Genomic DNA, 23,706 nt, shown 5'->3' with positions numbered 1-23,706 from the left:
TAGAACAGAATATCAATAGTATGAGCTTTGGCAAAGTAAAAATAGTATAAGCAAAAAAAAAAAAATAGGTAAAAAGGGAAGGGAAGGGAGAAGTGTTACTATGATGGCGGTTCATCTTTTATAGCAACGAGCAAATCAGTACTGCCTGAAATTAAAATGAATGGTTAAAAAATTATCTCAGCACTCTGATTCTATTTATACATTTTTTCTTTACAGTTCCTTTAAAGTTTTTCTCTTGTGCCTAAAAATAGAAATCTGCAATCAGCAATTCTTTCAGTTTCATTTCAATTTCTTTTTCTTCTGTTAACTTCCAGTAAAATGAGAGTGGGCAGCTTTCAGTAAAATAATAATCTTACTGTTATAATAATCTATCATCTCTACATATCTATGTATCCATCTATCTAATTTATCAACTCTTTCTCTTATCTATAATATCCTTTTACAGGTGCCTATAAAATATCCACAGGATAATGTTCATTAAATATACAAAAGCTGGGGTATGGAGATTTGAGTGATGCTTTGCTTTGTCCTTTGTGCTTTTCAAATGGTTTGGAATTTTTATTATGAATATATATCACACATAAAAATAAAAATATTACTCTAAAATAATATTTATAAACAAATATTAATAAAATAGTACAGTTTATTCCTTATTTGATAAATTTAACAATAGTATCTTAATTTTGACTTTTTAGTTCTTTTGCACAATGAACACAATATACTTCCTCCAATAGTAATTTCAGATTTGTTGATAGCTATTACATAATTTCTCATTTCGTATCTAAATGAAGACAAAAGATAAAAATTACACATAAGAACATCCTCTTAGATTGTGGAATATATGAGTGGCAAAACTTAAGCAATATATGAAAAATATGATTGACATTTAAGTTTTTATACAGCAGAATAATGACTAATTGACTTTGTTTTTTGGCAATGAAATCTACAACAAAAATGTTAATTTTTTAAAAAGCAGTATGCGTTATTTTTTCCTCTCATTCAAACTTTCAAAAGAGAGATAATATTTTGTAACTAATAAAATAAAATTGAGATCCAAATGCAAACTATGTTTCTACTCAAATTCAAATATTTTCCAAGTTGTTGACTCATCATAACTAAAAGCAGCTGGTGTCCTATTCAACATGACTGCAAACAATCTAAGTTAACACCTCAAAAGATTATCGAGAGTGGAAAAAATGTATCTTGGCAAAGAGATTGGATAAAGAGTCTAAAAATGAATTTGACCATAAGGGAGGTGTTCTGTAGCAATAAGATGCTTTGAAGGAACTTTAATCTCAATACATGTGTCATGAAACAAAATTAGATAAATTATGGCACGATGGTATCATTTAAAATTATATTTGGAAGGAGTTGTCAGTGCTATTTTTAATAGTAAATTTTCAATTTCAGATGAATTTTTTTTTCACCACCAAGAACATTAGTTAAAAGTAGCTGCACATCTCAATATCTAAATAGAAAGCACAATAATTATATTTTGCATGCATGATTTGAGACAGCCACACAGTATACATATGACAGGCTGCCATGGTATACTTGTCAAAGAGGACCTCATCAGTACCAGCTGTTTCCAAATTACCATGGGGGAAATGCACCCCAAAATGTATACAAAATGATCCATTGATACACAGGAAAAATATTAACATTTCTTCATTTATTTATATCTTTTCCTTTTTACAATTCCATTTTGGGGTCTTTCATAATGTATAGTAGTGTAAATATAATTAAAGAATGTACATATATTGGATGTTCAGTCTGCAAAATTCTAATTTACAGCATAAATGCAGGATCCAAAAAAAAAAAAAATAAAATTCACTCTCATCGATCTAAATGGGATTCATTCCCTGCCAGTTCCAGTTATTTGGTAATTACTGCATAATACACTGTTCTGAGACAATTCTAAGGCAATGTTCAAGCAGTGTTGATTAGGGATACTACTCTGGATTGAATATTTGTGTCCCCACAAAACGCATATGTTAAAGCTCTAGTCCCCAGTGTGAAGGTGGGGCTTTTGAGAGGTAATTAGGTTGTGAGGGTGGAACCCTAATGAATGGGATTAGTGCCCTTTTAAGAGGATGAAGGGGCTAGAGTATTCCCTCTCTGCCCTGGGAGGGTACAAAGAGAAGTGTTCCCATTAGACACTTAGTTTGCAGGCACCTTGACCTTGGACCTCCCATCCTTTAGAACTGTGTGACAGAAATGTTTGTTGTTTATAATCCATCCACTCTGTGATATTTGTTATAGTACCTTAGACTGATTAAGACAGAAATGATGGGGGCACCTGGGTGGCTCAGTCATTAAGCGTCTGCCTTCAGCTCAGGTCATGATCCCAGGGTCCTGGGATCGAGCCCCACATCGGGCTCCCTGCTCCGCAGGAAGCCTTCTTCTCCCTCTCCCATTCCCCCTGCTTGTATTCCCTCTCTCACTGTGTCTCTCTCTGTCAAATAAATAAATAAAATCTTAAAAAAAAAAAAAGACAGAAATGATGATAATTATCTACGGGAGAACATAGGAAACATGGCATCCCTGGAACTATCATCTGGCATGCTGCCCTAGGCACTGGCAAATAACGCTTGGTTATTTTATATGGATAATTTCTCTGTTGCTATCCTTTTCAATATTGCAAGACTCCTGTTATTTTCCTAGACAACCACCAATTTTTTCACTCTTTTCTCCTTACCACTGAAGAATTCAAAATAACGTTAGGATGCTCTACATGCCAAACCTTTGCCTGTGCCTACAAGTAAGGCAGAATCTTCTCCTGCTCAATTCCCTGCACTTAGCCTGGGCGGGGGGGGGGGGGGGGGGGGGGCCGGGGGGGGGGGGGGGGGGGGCTCCCTTTCCTGAGCTTGAGATTCCATCCATTTTTGTCTTAATTGAAGCTACTCTTTCTTCTAGTCTTTTCTTTCATCTTCTACTTTTTCTCTACTCAATTCTTTCCAATAACCTTTACATTTGGTCAATTTCCATATTGGCCTCTCTGTTTACCTTCATAGCCAAACTACCTAAAAGAATGTCTTTACTTCTCAGGCACTGCTCAGCCCATTCTAGATTGGATTCAATCACCAAAATTTCACCAAAGTGGTTCTTGCTAATGTCATCACTGATCTCTATATTAAAAGAGTTACTGGGTGTTTTTCAACTTTCACTGGGCCTCTCAGTAGCATTTGAAATTGTGAACTCCCTCTCTCCTGAAATACCCATTCCCTTAGCATTAAGGGGTAACACACAAGCTCTCTCTACCTTTAAGGCCATATTTCTAAATACTATGCCAATTTTTATTTCCTGACTGATTAAAGATTTGAATCTCTTAGGACTTATGCTTATTTCTTCTTTAATTTCATTCTATGATCTCTCTTATGTGGTCTCTATAGGTAATCATATTTGTTTCCATGGCTTCCATTAAAACCAACATTCTGCTAAGGACTCCAGAAATTTTCTATTTAAGACTTTTCTAAGTTTCAGACCAATATGTACTATTGTCTGCACTTAGGTAGATGAACAGCATGTCAGTCATACCATGTCCAAAGCAGAACTAATCACTTTTCTCCATATATTTTTCCTCTTATCATCAAATTCATCAACATCTACCCAACTGTTCATACTACAAATCTAAGAGATTTCCTTCACACCTCTCTTTCACTGAGAGCATCCAATTCATCAAGACCTGTATATCTCTACATTGTATATATGACTCCTGCTTTCTTTCAATTTTTTTGTTATTAATCTTGACAAAGCCAATATTCTGTCTCCCAACCAATACAATAGCCCTACCTTATGAGCCTGCATTCCACACTTTGCTGGCTTCCAATCCATTTCCTTTGTCAAAATTAATGTGATCTTCAGAAATGCAAGTATCTAAAAATAGAATCCAACTTTTTCTATGGATAACATCAGGACCCTACTCCATATGGACACTGACCAACTTTTTAGATACATCTTCTATAATCCAGCACTTTACTAACTTGTAATTTATTTTTACTCTTGGCATTTGCGTCTTTTTATCATTTATTACAGCTTTCATAAGTGCATGTAATGATCATTCCTACTCTCATTCCCATCCTCAAGCACATACTGCATCAAGCTAATTCCCAGCTCAACCCTCAACTTAGTTAGACATTGTCTCCTTATGGAGTTTCCATGATCACTCAGGTCAAATGATTAAGTAATCGTTTGTATAATTTTGTTTTTAATGTTTCTTTATCCTTCTAGAATTCATGAGGGTCACATATGCTTGCTCACTGCTTTATAGTTAACCCTAAAAGGTGTCTAATAAATCAGAGGTGCTCAACTGTATATTTTGAGTGAACGAATGCATGAATTAATGAATAGTAAATTATACAAAAGAACATCCAATTGATTCAGTCTTACTGCCCTATTAAAAGTATACTTATCAAATGGAATTTTAGATTTAGATTTATTGTTAGGTACTATTTATCATATTTAAAATAGCTTTATAAATGGCAACTGTATTTTTTTTTGATGTCTGTAATTCAGGAATGTTGACAAATTAGAATGAAAGTTGCAAAATGATTAGAATTAAAAATAACAAATTTAAAAGTGAAGAAATTTAAGATATGACCTAGTACTTTCTTGACAAATTATAAAATGGAAAACAAACAAATGTTATTATATCAAGGTTTTAAATATTCGATTTCAGGACATTTTTTAAAAGTTATATTGATCATCAGCTCCTTGATAATAATTTTTAAATGACAGGTTTAAAAAAAGTGAGAGGAGTAAATTTAGACTTAGGAGAGCCTATTGGGAATTTTCACCACTGGTCAAGTGCTAAGAAGTCTGTTTTGACATTTAAAAAAAAAAATTTAGTTGAGATTAAGTTTCAAAAGGATGCCTTTTCATTCTTAATCAGTTGAATTTGTATTTCTCCTTACAGAGGGTTCAAATGCAATGAATAAATATTTGGTCATCTTGGGTTGACATAAGTTAAGCTGTAATTCAGAAATATAGAACTGAATAAAGATGTCTTGACATATTTCCATTCAAATCTATCCTTATTCAGGATGAGATATATTATACTGATGAATGCTTGGACAACCATGGAAGAGAAGAATCATGATAGAGTAATTCCAATCATTCCTTTCAACAAGTTCCTGTCAGTGAACACACATCACTTCTCCCAGGCACTGAAAATCCTGGTAAGTACTGTCCTGTGAGGTTCCTCTGTGGATCTGTGATTTCCCTCAGAATTTAAGAATCTACTTGGAGATTATATTGAAAGGTAAGACAGCAAATTCCTACCTTTGAAACAAAGTTGTGCCAAATATTCAATCCTTCTACTCTGCAATATTACTTTCCCTGGTATTTTTCTCAGAATGATCTTATTCAATGAAAAATAAATCTTATTATTATATTTAATGATCTTATTACATATTTGGTGATCTTATTATATATGTTATTATATATGTACACACATATATATAATATATATATATATATATACACCTCTCTAGTCTAATAAGGTTATAACAAAGTATCCTGCAAGTCTTTTTAAAAATGCATAATAATATTTAAAAGCAACTACATATATAGAAATATCTTTCATCTATTTTTCTGTGTCTATCTTCATATACTTTGAAATACCTAATTTTAGTTAGAAATTTTGAGATATAGAATTTGATAATAGCTTCGTTCACATTTTTTGTAAACCCTACTGTTTTCAAGCAGTAAAAAATGTGATGGATATTAATATATTTATTAATCAATAATGATAAATAGTCATGGTAAACAAAATAAACTTTACTGAGAATTCATACTTTTAAAATGTTTCTTTCTATACTTTATATCAGTTATTAGTTACTATGCCTCCAAAGCTAAACATTTAAAAATAATTTCCTTTATTGGGGTGTGTGTGTGTTGTTTTTTTTTTTAATGTTTTTCTCCAGACAAAGACAAAGCAAGCCTAAGATATAAGTTAAGGATTAATAAACTGTTAACAAGTAGGGACTAATATGCCCTTATTGTAGGTATGTGCTGAAGTGCACGTCTGTGTCGCTGTTCACGGAGTCTGAGAAAAGCAGAAGAGCCTTTTGTTATTATATGTATAATGTCAGCACAGAACCTAGCCACCTAGGTGATCTTAATCTGGGTTTCCTGAATAGTTTGGGGAAGTAGAAAGAGAATGAACCTACCAAAAACAATTTGGCAGAAAGTGACTGATATCTTTGTATTAATCACAGGTATCACTTTTGGAGGTCTTTCTATAAGTAAGTCATAACTAAGTGCTGTATTTGTATCACCTTCTATAATCCTCAAAAGTATTTTGACGTTGATAAAACTACTTATATGGCAAAAATGTAGAAACTGGTCCAAATCTGATAGCGTGCAAATGACAGAACCAGGATTTAAGCCAACGATGGCTTCCTCAGAGGGCTCCCCTTCTTTCATAGCCCTGCTGCCCATAATAAGCCATAATTCTACTTTTGAGCAGTCTTGGTTGAAATCGTCAGTAGTGTCTGAATCTAAATAATTGAGGCCCATGTTTTGTAAGTAGGTCTCCATTATAATGTTTCATCTTCTGAAACCAACTTCAAAATAAATTATAGCCATTCCTTTTATATATTTATTATCTGTACTTGATATCCTAGTTTTGAATACTTACCATATGTCAAAATTTTATTTTAAATTCTACTCTCTAAATGTGTCATACTTCCATTCAATTTCAAGTGTTGTTATAAGGATAATTTCTTTTCCATTAATAGAGGAATCGATCTACAAATATTAAGGCATTAGTAGTAATAAGTCCTTGGATCACAATTTATGAATCACTGTAATCTTTTGTTAAAACTGTATCACCAATAATTAGCAAGACTTAAGTTTTCTTATCATAATAATGAAATTGTACTATGGGTTATAATCTAAAGCCTTGCTTAAAGTCAGATTAACTCTATACTTATTCTTAAAGCAACATCTGATTTTTTTCAAAGGATAAGTATAAAGAGATCATTGACTCTAAAACAACAATTAATGCCCCTACTGAAAATTTTCTGACATATTTGTCTACTAATAAACTGAAATTCAAAGTCCAAAGCACATTTAAAAAACCATTCTTCTCCACATGGTATTCCATTATGAAACTGCAGCAATGAACATAACATTAGTTGAACAAACATAACACTATAATCAAGCATCTGCTTGTAGTTTTGTTGTAGTTTTTTGTTGTTGTTGTTGTTCTCAATAGGTTTCTGTGTTTATACAGGTCCAGGTATTATCTTCAGAACTTATCCTCCATATGGCACCAGGAAATGAGGCATAAGAACCTTTCTGACACAAAGGATGTACAATTCTTTTATTTCAAAATATCAAAAAATTGCCATAAATACAAAACTATCAAACAAGCATTAGAACCACCTCTGCCTCTGTTTAATCTCATCAAAACTGATTTCATTGTCTGTATACGTTAACTTTAATTCTCAAAAATGCACAAAGATCAGCACATTTCTTCCCTCAAGTTCTAAATGTTAAACACAACTTAATTATATTTTGAATAGTAAATTATTTAAGACTTAGGATGTATTCTTGTTTAGCAGAGGGCCAACAGCATGGAGGTACTGAATAAACATGACCCAAATTTTGGTTCTTATGTTAAATCCACCAAAGAGAAATAAAGTAGAGATGTCCCCTTGGCTGGATAATTCTGTGTAGATAAGTGATCTGCTTAGTTCAGTTTAAAGAATCTCATGGAGATAATGTATTTGGGTATTCTTTTGGGAAGATTTACCATATTGCACAATCTGTTTTAACTCTTGCCTGCAATCCATTTTTTCCTGTGTGAGCACACCCTGAGTCAATACTTGTTAAGTAAGCTGTTATTTAAGACACATAAAAGACACTGACAATGTAACTACCTCCATTCTATTTTAACTTCTTAAAAACTACATTCTAAAATTTGTGAATAATATCAATAACAACCTATATTTATGTTTTAATGGGCTCCTGTGCACATGCTTTCTTATTTTTGATTTTGTAAATATAGCCTTTAAAATATTAGGAAATATAAATTACTGTATTTAATTTATAAATATCACTCTTAAATAACTTATAGCGCTCCACCTTCAATATAGTAAACCAACTAAATATCATGTCAGTTACATAAAACCCACTTGTTATGCAATACGGGGAGATTATTCAGACGCCACACTAGAAAAAAAAGTAGTTTCTTCCTTATATGGGTAACAAAGTGATTAATTTGCCAGTTCAATGTGAAGGAATAATTTGGTTCCACGTATGTGTGGTTTCTTAAATCTAGTCAAGACACATGGCCAGATACTTCAATTAATGTGTAGCAAGGTCACAAAATCAATTTCTTATCAGCCAAAAACACTCATACAGTAAATTTTATTTTCAAACCATAATCTCTAAATTAAATCTGTGTACCTAAAAAATACAGTACAGAAACTCAGTCATTGGGTTTTCTCCCTGATAGCATTTTCACAAATGGCACAAGGCTTTGTATGCTATATATAGCCTACAATGTTTGCTTAGATTCTAATCTTCCTAGAGAAGTCATTATCTCTTTCCATGGCAAATAAAGGACCAAAGTGTTAATTTCCTTCTTAAAGTAAGTACTAGGTTTGAACAGTTCTGACATTCTATCTTCCAGCAATTTATTTGGGAACTTTTAAACAATTATAAAGAGAATCTCCAAAACCGTATACTAACCAGACTTCTTGGTAATAGAAACAAATGATCTAAACATACAATTGTGGGGAAAATCATGTTAATATAGAAAACAGCAGCACTCCGCAGTTAATCCACATAAAGGGACCTGAGCTAGGAATTGAGCTTGTCTGACCAATGACACTCAAGATAATCACATTTTTAATGAAAACTCTTTGACTTGAATATAAAATACCATCATCTGTTACATTTGGGTGTTGAAGTTCTTTCTCTATATTCCAATTTCTTAAACTGAATCTTTTTTTTCTCCTAATATCCTCATTCTCACCTTCCTCACTACTACACATGAAACTATAGTAATTTAAGTGTTAGTACCTTTTATCTATATTCAGTGGCAATGGACCAAACTAGTTAAAGGAACTGAAATACTTCAATAGCCTTGCCTTAATATCTTAATATTCAGAAAATTACAATTTTCATGCCAGATAAATATGCTGTGTTCTATGTTTTTTAACATTGCAAATGTCTGAGACATTTATATAAATGCTGTATACATTCCACAGTGGTGTTCTCTCCTACAGCTGACTAACATATTATACAAATCTATTGTAAATTCAGATCCTTGGGACCAAGATGATGTTTGATGGTTGAAAAACACAGGATATGAAATTGTATCTCAAGCAGACAGGAAATAGAAAATTATCTGAGATAATACATTTAGAGTTCAAATCATTTTCCCCATAGCCTCCTAAACATGTAATCTTTTTAGTTGATTTCAGCACTGCTAAATGGAATGAAAAGAATCTTTCCTAGGGGAAAAAAAAAAAAAAAGAATCTTTCCTAGAGCAAGAAAGTGAGTAACTACTGGGAAGGGTTAAAGTAAATTTTTTTTTATTAAAACATTTTTGTAGATGGAGACAATATTTTCTTCATAATATTTATATTTTAGAAGTATCAAAATTCGAATGAAATGATTTAAAGTTATAGAAAGTAAGAGCATTTTATTTCTTCCCATTTTATGTGATCATTTATTCTATTTTAATCAAATTTAGAGCTTGATAAAAAACAAAATGAAACAATAGTCCTTCACTTTGTACACCTTAATGCAGAAAAGGTAAAACCTCATCTTAAATATTTAGCTAAAAATAATACAATATCATGTAAAGTTGTATTTAAAAAGGTTACTTCATTAGAAGGAGCAATAAATTTGAGACAGGTGTTTTTAATAACACATAGACTAAAATGTCTCTTTGCAATTAAAGAAAGAATTATCAAAGTACTAATATGATTAAAAGTAAAAATAACATTTTTAAAGTGCCACTTCCTAAGATTTTTTTGAAAAAGGCATTTTTGATACATAAGACGCAAAAGGAAATACCATAGTCAACATAACTCCTGGGACTCTAAAGATGAAGACCAGGGGGCCTAAAACTAGGGGACCATCACAAAGGATTAGTGCCAATATTGCAACTGACTCTGCCTTAACACATGCTACTTCCTAATTCATGAAAATGCTTAAAAGAGCAATAAATAAGTTAATGAGTATTCAGTCTTTGAGTGATAGATGATCACTCAACAAAGATAGTATGGAAAAAAGTGTATGAAGTTTATGATGCTCACTGATCATCCGTGCAAATTTTCCATCTGGCTATAATGGAGTCTCATTATTTATAGGAAAGTATTTATAGCGAAATTGGTGATGGGATCATACCCAGGGTAATCTTGCTATATTGGCCTTTTACAATGTATAAAATTCAGCCAAATCTGAGTGCTGATTTGTGCCGGTAGAAATATCATCTGTGATATCTTAATATATTCAGCACAGGCAAGGAACAACAAAAATAGTGTACCAACCTGTCAGAATAGCCACTGAGAATCTAGTTACCAGGGCATGGCATAGTAGGAAGGCCCCAATTTATAGGGCTGGGTCTTAGCTACTGGAATATAAGGATATAAGGGATGGATCTAATAATGAGAACTTGAAAAATAAGACTTTGGTTTGGAAATTATTTTTAAGATGATAATTAATATCACAGGATTTCTAAAATACACTCCCCCTCCCTTCCTTAGTCTCAGAAAAGGAATTAAATGAAGCAGAAGTTAAATGAAAGTAGATGAATGTAGAAATGAGGCTCAAAGGATTGACAAAAATGTTTCCAGCGGTGGGCATCAATGTTTTTAGGCATCATTCACTCTCCTGATAACAACAGCCACCCAATGTCCTTTCTCTCACTCTGTCCCTATGATTTGAATAGGTTTTCACCCTAGGCTCCAGGAACAGAGCAGCCTGATAGTAAGGCAGTCAGTATATCCCATTATTATTTAAGGGCGTAAAGGTAATAAACAACTGAATATATAAATAAAAGTGACAGGTTATGAAGTAAACTATATTCCCCTTTTATAGCAGGGGATCAATCAGTAGGTATTCCTCGAGCATAAGCTGAGAAGTGAAGGCACAAACATCTTTAGTAGAAGATAGGAGGGAATTAGAGAGCTCTTTTAATTGAAGATTCATGTCTTTCTTAAGCTCTGGGAAATTGTCAGATCTTTTATTATTTCCTCTGCTAAATCTTGTCTGATCCTTTCTTCAGTAAGACTTCTATTAAACGGCTATCAGGTTCTCCGTGTCTAGTCCTGTTTCTTAGTTTGTTCTCATATTTTTCATCTGAGCTTTTTAGTTCTGCAAGTCATTGGATATTATTTTTCAGCCCTTCTACTGTATATTATCAACTCAATTTGGGAATAATATTGATCAAATGGTAACTATATTTTATTGGAGGAGAAAAATACATTAGGTGTGCCTGGCAGGAACTTTTGTTTTAGCCAGTGAATTCAGAAAATCACTTGTGAAAACAGACAACATGGGGAGACTGTTATGGGCTCCATATTAATGACATTATAATGTGAAAACCATAGATAAATCACGCAATTAGGATTGGAAAACACATTAGCTACCTTGTTTCACTTTTGAGATAAAGCATGGAAAGAATTTGGGAGAGGTCTTGGCACAGATAAAGGAAAAGATGACAAAAGGGTGAAATTGCATTATAAAAAGGGTGACAGTGCTCAGCCGATCAGCTCAGAATATCTTGGTGAAGGAGCCCTGATGTGTTAATAAATTTCATATTTTTAACTTCCCTGTTCCACGTGTGATCATCCTGGTGGGAGAGGAAACCCAGGCATGGAGACTTCAGTCTCAATCTTCTGGTGATTTGTAAGCATTGGTTTGCATTACCGACAACCTTACCAGCTTATTGTCTTGATGCCTCTTGCTACAAAATGAGAAGAACAAGAGGAGAAAAAAGGTTCGAGGAATTGAGCAGCAAAGAGGTTTTAAGATATATCGAAGAAGAAAGTATTTTGTGGTATGATAGTTCTTTTGTACACAGAAGCCTATTTTGGTTGTTTTGTTTGTTTGAATGCAAACTTTTCCAGAATCACTTTGAAGATACAAGCTAGACTTTTCCCTTCAACTTTTTTTTTTTTCTTCCTAAAAGTATCATTTTCCAGGCCAATTGTTCTATTTATTCATCTTTGTGTTTGTATTATGGGCTTTTCTCCAATGACTGCTTATCCTTGCATGACCCTCATGTTTTTAATTAAAGAACAATGTTGATTATCACAGGTAGCTTGGCCGAGGTTCCGCCTGCCAGCCAGTACTATCTCTTTAGTGCAAGAGAGCTCGGAATTCCCTGTATGGGCGGGGGAAGGGAGAGAACAATGTCCAAGCGTTCCTCCAGGTAGCACAGATGGGGAGTAGGCAGAAAGCTAACATCAATTTTTACTCTCACGCATTCCTTCCAGGCAGATGCCAGTTTCCTTTGAGAATATTTTTCTTGGCTTTATTTGGGATTAAACACCAGTGGGGAATAAAGAACCCAGTCAGCACAACCTTCGGGAAATAATGTCTAAACCAGTCACCTAGATTGCCACTCCTTTTCTGGGAAGGGACTAGGATATCACCACACGGAAAAGCAGCCATTTCACGGAAAGCCTTCTCTGGTACACTGGACTACCTGCTTTTGTAGCACTGGCTTCGGCTTTGAGAAGTTCACTCTTAATTTATGGAGTTCTCGTGCCCAACTCCCTTGCCCCTGGGTCACTGGTTTTATCGTCAGCACGCTGGGCTTTAAGGAGGTGGGTGAACAGGAGTTCAACAACTGTGGATGATCTATGAGTTTCATCAAGATACTGAAACTTATAAATTGTTTTAACTTCCCTGCACTTACTCCTAAGGTATTTTAAGCATACACACCTCATACTTTTTTCTTTTTAATCAATTGCTTTGATAAGGTAGTGGGGAAAAAAGCAGATTCCAGGTGGGGGGCTACAACCGAAATGATTCATTTTTGTCTCAGTGAGATTCAGTTTCCTTATCTGCAGACTTACTTCACAGAGTAGTTTGAGAATTATATAAAGCAATAGTTTGAATGCGTTTTCGCTGGAAAATTATTTAATCTATAAATTGAGGGTAACACTAGCTAACCCTTATTTCAGAGAGTTGTTATGAGGATTAAATTTATAAATTCATGTAAAGTGCTTAGAGTGTGTAGCTCACGAAAAGCACTAAAATCAACATCAATATTATTACTTTTCTTTGTGAGTAAACTGTAAACATGAAAATTATTTATTTAAGCATGAAAGAAGACTAAATAAGGAAGAAGAGAAATAATGGAAAAGTGGTAAGCAGGAGACTGGATAATTTGCTTCTGAAATAAGCAGGAGTATGAAGTCCTGTGAAAATGGGGCTATCCCAGAACAAAGGAAATATCCTCAATTTTGCAACATAAAGTTTGCAATCTTAAAATATTGACAAAAGATCAGAGGTAGAATAAACACAGCAGAAAAATTGGGACTCAGTGACTGATTTTGTGGTATTGAGGGAGCTTTATTATCCCTTTGCTCTTATTTCTACCAGTATTTTTCTTGAAAAGCAACAGAGGATTAAAATGTATGAAAATTCCACATTTAGAGCACAATTTCCATTTAATTTTAATTTCCTAGCAACTCCTAAAGATATGGCTGAACAGAAAGTATAAGATGGTACACCTGCCATGTTCACTTTGCATACAAGATGAAAACTAATTCTAGAAAAACAATACCCATTTTTTATTGATGGCTTATCATCAGCACACATTATATGGCATATATATGTGCATATATATACATTATATATATACAAAACCATACATATATACATATATATATACACATACACTTTATGAACTGATGTTTTAGCCTGAAGTCAAAACCAAAAATGGTAGTCTTCATTTAGAAAAAAATCAGCACTCTAATAATGTGAAATCCTATGGTAAGTCTTATTTAGAATTGATTTAACACAGAATTTTGAACAACTCTTTTTGATTGTTGAAATTAGAACTCAAAAGCGATGTGTTTATTTTTAATCCTCTATGCTGATACTACTTCTCTGATTCTAAATATGCAATGAATCCACCTAGATAATACTGATTTAAAAATGATTAAAAATAAGTGAGACTTTTACATGAAGAAAACTTTTCATGATATTCGTTACAGATTACTTGGGGAAACCCAAAATCATATGTTCATATTAAGCCTTCCTTTAAGATCTCAAATTATTTCTTACTTTGGTATCTCATTAATTCTCATAATTATCATGTACAATAAACATGAAACAGGAGGATTTAAAAAAATGATTTCTGAAACAGTCTGCAAAAATGACATTGTCAAGTCAGATCAGGTAAGTGTTTAGTTATAAAACTGTGCAGCTGATTGAAGTGCCTGGGTGGCTCAGTAGATTGAGCATCGGACTCTTGGTTGCACTGCTGTCCTGATCTCAGGATTGTGAGATCAAGCCCTGTGCGTCTGGCTCTGCACTGAGTGGGGGGGGGCGGGGAGTCATCTTGAGATTCTCTCTCTCCCTCTGTCCACCCCACCAACCCCTGCTTGCAGGCATGTTTTCTTTCTCTCTTTCTCTGTGAATAAATAAAATCTTAAAACAACAACAAAAACCCATGCAGCTGATCAGCAAAACTCAAATGACACAAGTAGCAAGTGGGACCAGCATTTTCTTTTATTTGTGCCTTCTTTCATTTCCCTCCCACTCCCTCTTTCTCTCCTTCTTATTGCAATCCTCAGAAGGAAGTGGCTCCTGATTTTTAAGTAATATTTAAAGAATATCTGAGGGGCGCCTGGGTGACTCAGTCATTAAGCGTCTGCCTTCGGCTCAGGTCATGATCCAGCATCCTGGGATCGAGTCCGAGCCCTGGGTCCCCCTGCTCAGTGGGAAGCCTGCTTCTCCCTCTCCCACTCCCCCTGCTTGTGTTCCCTCTCTCTCTGTGTCTCTCTCTGTCAAATAAATAAATAAAATCTTAAAAAAAAACAAAAAAAAATAAAGAATATTTGAACATCTGCAGGTGCTAGATGGAAGAAAGGTAAATAACATTACAGTTTCATCTTCCTTCATATGTGATATGCTAATAAAAATTCTTGAGGAAGCAAATTTTTTTTGTAAAACAAATGCATTTTTGCATACTCCAAATATCTTCTTAGGTAAATGAATACTGATACAAACTTGAAAAACTATGAACTCTGATGTGCTTCTAGATAATCATGTATCAGATTTGTTTAAAGTGGGGTACATATTTCCTTGGGATTTCTTGTACTGAATGGAAAATGTAACCAGTCTAAGAAATGACAGTCTAAATTAACCCAAGGCTTACATTCCAGGATGCATGATTTCCATGAACTTCCTCCAAATAAATAAAATACCTTTGCCAATTCCAGAAATCTTTTTCCTTGTACTAGAGGTATGACCTCTTTCGTCTGTTGACAAGAGGGGCTACACAGCAGAGAGAACAAACTCTACCATAATAATTAGGTGGGATCTCCTCAAAAATATTCATTCCATAAGATGACAAATTCCTTCAACATATAGGAAGAGAAAAATAAAAGAAGAAACCATTATAAAAACTTCCCTTAAGCTATTATTCTATTTTTAAAAGGAGAAGGAAAAAATGATGTGTATCATTTAAGTTTTGCTGATCCCATTTCTATTATGGAAATTACCACATTGTCATTTTGTTAAATATTTAAAACTGCAGTTATTTTTTGTAGGACATAGTTTAGATAGTATATCTAACTGTGTTAACTGATGATACACGACGTACACACACACACACACACACATTTTGTATGCTTTGCATTTGTTCTGATGACTCTTGGTGTGCCCATTTTGATAAGCATCCTCTTTCTTACTAAAAAACAAACTGTTATGGAAAAAAATCGCATGTCCTCAGTGCTTATCTTGTAGCCTGGGCAGAATCATGCTAGTGGATTATTTTAATCAGTATTTCTCCCATATTCTGAACCCATAGACTATTTCTTCTTTGTAACTCTTAGATAGCTATTGTGACATTGTTCTCTCTGCATTTACCAGTGTCACAATGCTCTCTAGTTTATTATGATATCCTTCCAGTCGAATTTTACAGGCATATATATGGTTATTAGATAATGATGAAAAAGTGTTTTTTAAGTGCAGAGTATGTCTCCCTGAGTGCAGGCACTGAAACTTCATTATTTCTTATAAAGTGCTATGATGTTGTTCATATTAGGAATGTCCCAAACCATGAAAGATTTTTATACATGCATAAAAGCTGTCAATTACAGCTTTTCTGGTCTTTCCTAGCCTCGCCTGGGGCAACTGTTTTTCTCCTGCCCATTCTGACTCCATGAAACTTCCCAAAACACAGCACCACTTAATGAGCTTGTATGAGAGTAGAGAGAGATAGTCTGTGTCTTCCCCCCACTCTCACAGCCACACTGTACTGCACCCTTCCCCTTGCTCTCGCTTCTCACCTCTCCCAGCTCAGTTTATTTCAACTCAAGCAATATTATGTTTCATATGTACATAAAGATTCTTTCAATTCTTTCAACCTCCCTTCCCTTTTTTAAAACTTTCCTAATTACCCAGGGGACTTGGGACGTCTCACTCTCTAGATTTATAACTGTGCCCCAGAGAGTAACCAACACTGTGCTGAGAAGCATAAGGTATAGCTGCAATAATATATGTTTAAAAGACTAAAATAGGGCGCCTGGGTGGCTCAGTTGGTTGAGCGACTGCCTTCGGCTCAGGTCATGATCCTGGAGTCCCGGGATCGAGTCCCGCGCCGGGCTCCCTGCTCGGCAGGGAGTCTGCTTCTCCCTCTGACCCTCCCCCCTCTCATGCTCTCTCTATCTCAGTCTCTCTCTCTCAAATAAATAAATAAAATCTTAAAAAAAAAAAAAAGACTAAAATAACCTAAATTTTAGGAAAATCTCATCAACAATTTCAGAAACCTTTAAATGTACCCCCAAATTTCTACACAAACACTGCTCTGTCTTCTGTCTTAAAATACCCTCACTGTCAGCATAAAGATAAGTGTGTAAATAAATTCCTGTTAACACCTCAATAAAGTTGTTGAAAATAATAAATACATTCCTGTTAAAATGATACTGTTTTACCAATTTGGTTTAAAAACCTGTAGTACACTAATTATGTCAGGTAGTTAGTAATATAGTGACATTTTTGGTATTCTAGAGAAGGTTGAGATCCTGAGGGTTTGAGTCCTAGCTTTGTCACCTTAGCCTTGGGAGACTGGGAAACTCACTTCAACTTTCATAGTCCTGCTTCTCTCACATGCAAAAAGCTATAAGGGGGAGCTCAACAGAGCTAGTTATAACCAGTCAAAATGGTGTTTGTAAATAAAAGACAGCATCCATACTTTTTATTTCAAAAGATTATTAAGAAAATTAAGATAGCTTGGATAGAAGTGACATAAACTATAATGAATTATACAAAGTACAATTGTTTTTATAGGTTAGGTTGACCCTTGTTCATTTATTCGTATTCTACCTAATGGGGTCATCTTTCTAAGACACACAATTTGTCATGTAACTCAGCTACGTAATACTTGCCAATGGAGCTTCTTTATTAAGAGAATACAGTCCATATCTTGACATCCTAACTCAATTCCCAATGACCCCCCCAGCTAATATACCCTGTGATACATATCCAGCATGAAATACTTGGGGCTCCTTCAAACACACCACACACGTTCAGCTTCTGGGCCTTTGTTATTGCTGATTCATTTTGCCTGACTTTGTCACTTTGTCAATCTTAATCAATCCTATATATTCTTCAATTCTCAGCCTAAATATCACCTCCGCTTGGAAAGTTTCCCTGCAGTTGGTTACACATCTCAAATTTACCTGTATTTATACATTTTATAACACTGCATCAAGTTGTTAATATCGTTCTGTAGCTGTCCCTAGATATCCTGGAAAGCAAGGCCAATTTCTTATTTATTACTTTAATCCAGGGGCATAGCAGTATCTGCTAGGCAGAGGTCTTATGGTCAAACATATTGAGTCGAGTACAGACTCTGGAAACAGACTTTGGCTCAAATCTTAGCTCTATCACTTATTTGTTGCATCACTTGTGATATTTACTTGGGCTTTCTAAGACTCTATGTCTTAGAATAATAATAGATGAAGGAGCTGTGCTAATTAATATCTTAGACTCAGTGCACGGTAGGTATTAGCTATCCTGATGTGAGGGTGATGATGATGATGATAACAATAATGAAATAAAGTCACTACTATTAAAACTTGTTTCTGTGGGACCAGGTTATCCAAATTCTAAATGACTTGTTCAAAACTAGCTCTTGGAACAGAGTACATTTAGTGAGGTCTGGTTATTACCATAGCATTTATCTGGCAGGTTTCTGAGGGAGCCAAATTTGACGGAGATGAGGAAGATGATGGTAATGAGATAAAAAATAAACCAACTTTTATTCCTTAAGAAGTAGTCATCCTCTGTAACAAAACTGCTGTCCGGTTATTACTGACCTAATACCAATTTTAGAAAAAGGTAGGAAAAGTGGGAAATCTCATTAGAGATAAAGAGAGCCAAGACTCTTCAAACCCAATATATAACCTAGACTAGTCAGCAGCTGAGAACACAATGTTTTAACTCTAAAAAGCATATTAAATATACTTATGGAGAAAAATGTCAAAAGTCTATCAGTGAATTAATAAAAGATGAAAAAGGTGGAAACCACTGTTTGAACAGTTTTAAGAGGACATTATAAACCTCATATAGTGAATATTAAAACAAGTGAATTTATAACATTCTTTAAATAAGGGGTTTAAGTTAAAAAGAACTTGGAAAAAAAAAAAAAGTGCCATTACAGATTGTGTTCTGTGTGAGAAGAAATCACAGGCCAAAAGATCTTGAAGTATTTTTTTTTTTCAACAGAAAGTATTTTCTGCCCTTCAGCTGACTATTGACTTAGGCAGCAGGGGAAAAAAACAAGTGCACTGGATAATGGAAGATACGTTTAAAAAAAAAAATCATTAAAAAGATGATTATAATCTGGTTAGCTGCTGAAGGTCCAAATTGTGAAAAATTATTGATGTTAATGACGGTAATCATGACAGTTGAAAAGTATCTAAATAACAAAAAGGCAACACCATTTTAGAAGTATTATGGTACAATTTGTAATGATTAGCGGAAAAGCACACTAATATGTTTGATGCAATACTTTGAAGGTCACTCGATTATCAACTTGCCATAATGCCATTCAATTAAACACACAATAAAAATCTAAGATTATTTATAGAAAGAATTTTGTAATGCTTGTAGAATAGTATATTACAAATCCCGGCTGTATGTACAAGCAGAAGTGCCTGATCTAATGCACCATTAGCAACTGTAGCTGTGCTCTACATTTTTTAAACATTAAACTAATTATGATGAGGTTTGGTCTTACTATGTACTGCATATTTAATCTTTTTTAAGAGCCTATCAAATTGAATCACGAGATACAACTTGTTTACGCTATAAGCAAACACATGCAATATTAACAATGTACAATATCCTGGCTTAATTAGAAAAAGTCCATGTTATCTTAAATACATTTAGGAGTATAAAACCACACAGTTCTAATTTGAACTTGTCATTTAATTATATTTTAAAACTAATTTATATGACTTGGAGCTGTTTTCTTTCTTTTTTCTTTTCCTCCTCTCTCTCTGCTACACAGAATGTTTTTCCACTGACCCAGTTAAAACTAGAGTCTACTAAAAATGAAAGAATAAGGACAGAGTGAAGCTTGAAGGAAGAGGAAGAGTGGTGGTGGAAACCGCAGATAAGAAATCACTGAAATACGATTATCAGATAGGGTTCTGTTTATCAAATCAGTGGGCCGAACTGAACCCTGCCAGGACGTTTTCCAATGTTACTGCTCTGGTTTGTAGCCTTAAGTTCTATAAATGAGATCTACTTTTTCGGAAAAGAATATATTTTCAAAATTCCCTTTCTCTCTCTCTCTCCAGGGTGTCATGCAGGGTATACAAGCAAAACCCTTGAATCTGTTAATATTGTCCTCAAATTTAGGAAGTCAAATACTACGGTATTTCAGGTACCTGAAGGCAACACATAGCAGTTAGCCTGGACTTCATGAACTCTCTGTTTTTCTGTTCCCAAAAGTATTGACTCTGCTCTCTGCAACTTAATTTTCCAGCTTAAGTTCAAGGACAATCTTTAATAGTTACACAAAAATAAGATATACATGGACTCCTCAAAAATCAATAGTCAAGTATACATTTTTAAGTGGGAAGTTCAAACTTACTGTTGAGTTAATTAAGCTTTTTTTTTTTTTTTTAAATCAGTAGCATGAAATTAAATAGTTGAATGTAAAAGAGTTAATTTCTGGACAAGGGAGAAGCAATCACATCAGAATTTACTCTTTCAAAAAATCCAAAAGAGGAAAACAATAAAGATTGTTTACCTTCACAAATTGTGACACCATTTCCTGAAAATCCCATGTTACAATAACAGGCTTCAACTCCATTCCGTATTTCACATTTTGCATTTGGAAGGCAAGGTGTCTTGGTGCAATTTTGAGTGTAGGAAGAATTCAGCAAAGTGGAAAAACCCACTAAGGAAAACAGAGAAATATACTTTTTCAAAAAAAAAGAAAAGAAAAGAAAAAGTTCCCCCTTCACATTGTTGAGTCAGACTGCAATAAACACAAAAACCCTTCTTTCTTTCCATCTAGATAAATGGTTTATGAGAATTTCCAAAGGGAGTATTTAGCTAAATAACAGCACAAGAACAAGTAGGCAAAAAGATTAGCACTTTCTTCAATCTGTGTTTATCAAGTAAATCTCAACAAAGCTATAATGTAGTAAACAACCCAGCTCTATAAAGAAAACACCATTCCTAGATCACTGGCCTCTTCCCTCTGAGGTGAGACCTTTTTAAAGGGAACTGCGTGATTGTAAAGCAATTTGCCTCCTCTGGGAAAGATTCTGTGAAGAAGTCAAGATGAATTGATTGTTTGGGTCTTTTCAAATTCAAATCGGTATAATTCTAAGATGAAGAGCAACGTATCATAACATCCAGGAGGACAAATGTAATTATTGTTTTTTTTCTGTATTCCAATGTTCCTTTTAAATTCTGCCTTTCGCATCGTAAAATTTATGCTACATCTTCTCCCATTGGGGGAATTTAAGATAAACTCAGTATATTAGTCAAAGACTGATCTTTCGGAAACCAACACCATACTAACACAACCAACAAAATGAAGCATAAAAGAGAACCAGACTTTGTTCCAGAGTTACTGAAAACAAAGTTGGAAGTGGTATTCTGTGGGCTGTTAGGAAAAGATCAGGAAAAGCCTGGGCCGATCCTTTCTTATAGTGTTGCCCCGGGTCTTCTCAAGACAAGCCTGCTTGAGGATGGACTGTCAGGAATCATGCAAGTTAACTGTTTGTAAAAACACTCATCTGAGATACACTGTCCTTATCTGGTAACCAGAGACTGTTAAACGTTCGATTCCAAATCCCAGCCTCGCATAGGGCTGTATAAACTGTCTAAACCAGAATTAATTCCACTCCAAAGATGTGATTTATCTTTCTGCGCAACATCCTCCAAATGGTGTTTTAAACGAACCCAAAGTCTGGGCCGGCAGTCCCCTTAAAATGCCAGGAAACCTCCCACAGGTGTTACTGGTTTGGCTTTCCCAAATTCCTTGAGGGGAGATCAGGGAAAAAAAAAAAAGGGGGGGGGGGCACAGTCTGAGCCTTTGGGGACTTGGGAGGCTTTGTGTTCGGGAACAGAAAGGGGACTTAGTCCCTGGGCCCTGAATATCGAATCCCAGAGCTGAAAGGCCAAGGAGAAAAACATCCTGAGAAGTCCTGCGTCAGTTCTTCTCGGAAACCTGGCCTCCCGCCCTGGGCAGGCGAGCTCCACCTCGGAGCAACCCCAGGCCCTGCAGGCGAGCGGCCCCTCCGCGCCCGCGCGCGCCGCGCACTCACCGAGGAGCGGGAGGAGTCTCATTGGCGGCGGCCGCGGGCTGGCGGTGGAGGCAGTGCGGCTGGCGGTGCGGGCCGTGTGGCCGGGCCGCCGCTGGGCCGCCGCGCCAGGGTCCCGGCCCCGGCCCCCGTGACGCGCCGCTTCCTCCGGACACTTTCCGGCCTCTTTTGTGTCGGCGTGAGGGTCGAGCCCTGAGTGTGCCGGTCACGTCCGCCGCCCGGTTCCTCCGCGCCCCTCTGACCTCGTCCCCTGCCTCGGGGCCAGCCCAGCACTCTGGCTGACCCTTTGAAGGATCACCTTGCCCCCAGGCAGCAGCGTCCGGGGTGCTGCCCTCCAGCCCTGGGCTGCGTAGCCCCAACCAGGCAGAGGCCCAAGGACTGTCCCGCCGGAGGGAGCATCCGCAGTTGCAGAAGTCTTAGGGGTACTTCCTGGAGCCTGAATTCCAGGACGCGGCGTTCTTTTATTTTTAATACGTTTCCAAAAAAATCCCAGGGCCCACAGGTAGGCTGAGCCCCGGCTCCCCAAATGGGACATTCATTGCCAGTATGGAGTCCTCACCTTGTGGGGGGCTTAGGGTTTCCAAGTGCAGAATAAGGGTCCACTCTTATCTCTCTTGTCTACAGGGTCAAGCTACATTGTGCTTCAAGTGACTGAGTGAAAAACGAGCAAACGAAAAAGCCAAGTTTCAAAAGCACATGCATTTGTCAGAACTCATCAGATGGGTGCATTTTGTGGTGTATAAATAAAGTTGATTCAGCCTCAATTAAGTTGATTTAAAGAAAAGGAATGACTGATGCTTATGCCATCAAGACGAGTGATCTTCCCTTTAAACAATGGAGCGCACCTTTTTTATGCTTCATTTACATTCTGTTTCGTTGGACAAACATCTACTGAGAATCTACTGTGTATAGAGAGGGTGCTCACAAAGATGAACAAGCCACAGCCCTCACTGGGGCAGTAACTAAATCTGGTCACAATGATACAAGTCACAGTGATACCAGACTTCGGTATAGACACAGTTCCCTGGCTCTCCACTGCATTTTCCTACACGCTTTCTAAGCTCCTGAGAGTGGTACCTCAGTCCATGAGGGAAATGAACAGAGGTGTAGTGTGTGACTTGCCCAGAGTCACACAGCTAGTTTAAGTGACTGGACTGATTCAAACTCAGTCTATTTTGCTCCTCAGTCATTGCTCTTTGGGGCTCCCTGCTCAGAAGGGTGTTGCAAAAACGAGGACTCATCAGTTACCCAGCTATTGCTGTTCAGGGAGGGAGTCTGTAAAGGTGATTTAAATGCCCTAAGTGCCATGAAAAGTAAGTTTGGGATTTTATTCTGTTGTTAATTGGTTTTCTTTGAAAGATTAGCTTTTTTTTTTTTTTTTTTTTGAACTAGACAGTGATTCAGTGAAAAAACTGGCAGCATCGGAATGAAGGATATTAAGGAGACATCAAAGACAGGGAAGCCAGAATAGTTCAGGAAATAGACTACAAATGTTTGAACAAAGGTAGGGGTATTTGGATGAAAAAAAAAAAAAGGGGACAGAGTCCAAAAAAGGATTAAAGACAAACTGATGTCTGATTGACTTGCTCAGGTTGAGAGACATGTTTGAGACAGAGTGTGAAGGTTTTCAACTTGTATGAGAAGAGGAAGGTTGGAACCATTCACAAAAATAGGAAACATAGGATGAGGGGTGGCTTTGAAGAGAAAAAA

General features: G+C 35.8%; 1 protein-coding gene across 1 annotated transcript in view; it reads right to left on the bottom strand.

Annotated features, from left to right (window-relative positions):
* Positions 1-22,141, bottom strand: part of ADGRL4 (adhesion G protein-coupled receptor L4) — a 107,087-nt gene extending 84,946 nt beyond the window's left edge. Inside the window, exons 1-2 of the mRNA XM_035018179.1 lie at positions 22,000-22,141; positions 20,469-20,618 (exon numbers count right to left, since the gene is read on the bottom strand). Of these exons, the coding sequence (XP_034874070.1) occupies positions 20,469-20,618; positions 22,000-22,021 (172 nt within the window). The 5' untranslated portion in view covers positions 22,022-22,141. The remainder of the gene's footprint in view (positions 1-20,468; positions 20,619-21,999) is intronic.
* Between the last annotated feature and the right edge of the window lie 1,565 nt (positions 22,142-23,706).

Source organism: Mirounga leonina, unplaced genomic scaffold, assembly GCF_011800145.1.
Source record: "Mirounga leonina isolate KUSES-001 unplaced genomic scaffold, KU_Mleo_1.0 Mir_173, whole genome shotgun sequence".
NCBI lineage: Eukaryota > Metazoa > Chordata > Mammalia > Carnivora > Phocidae > Mirounga > Mirounga leonina.
This window is presented reverse-complemented; position numbering and strand designations above follow the sequence as displayed.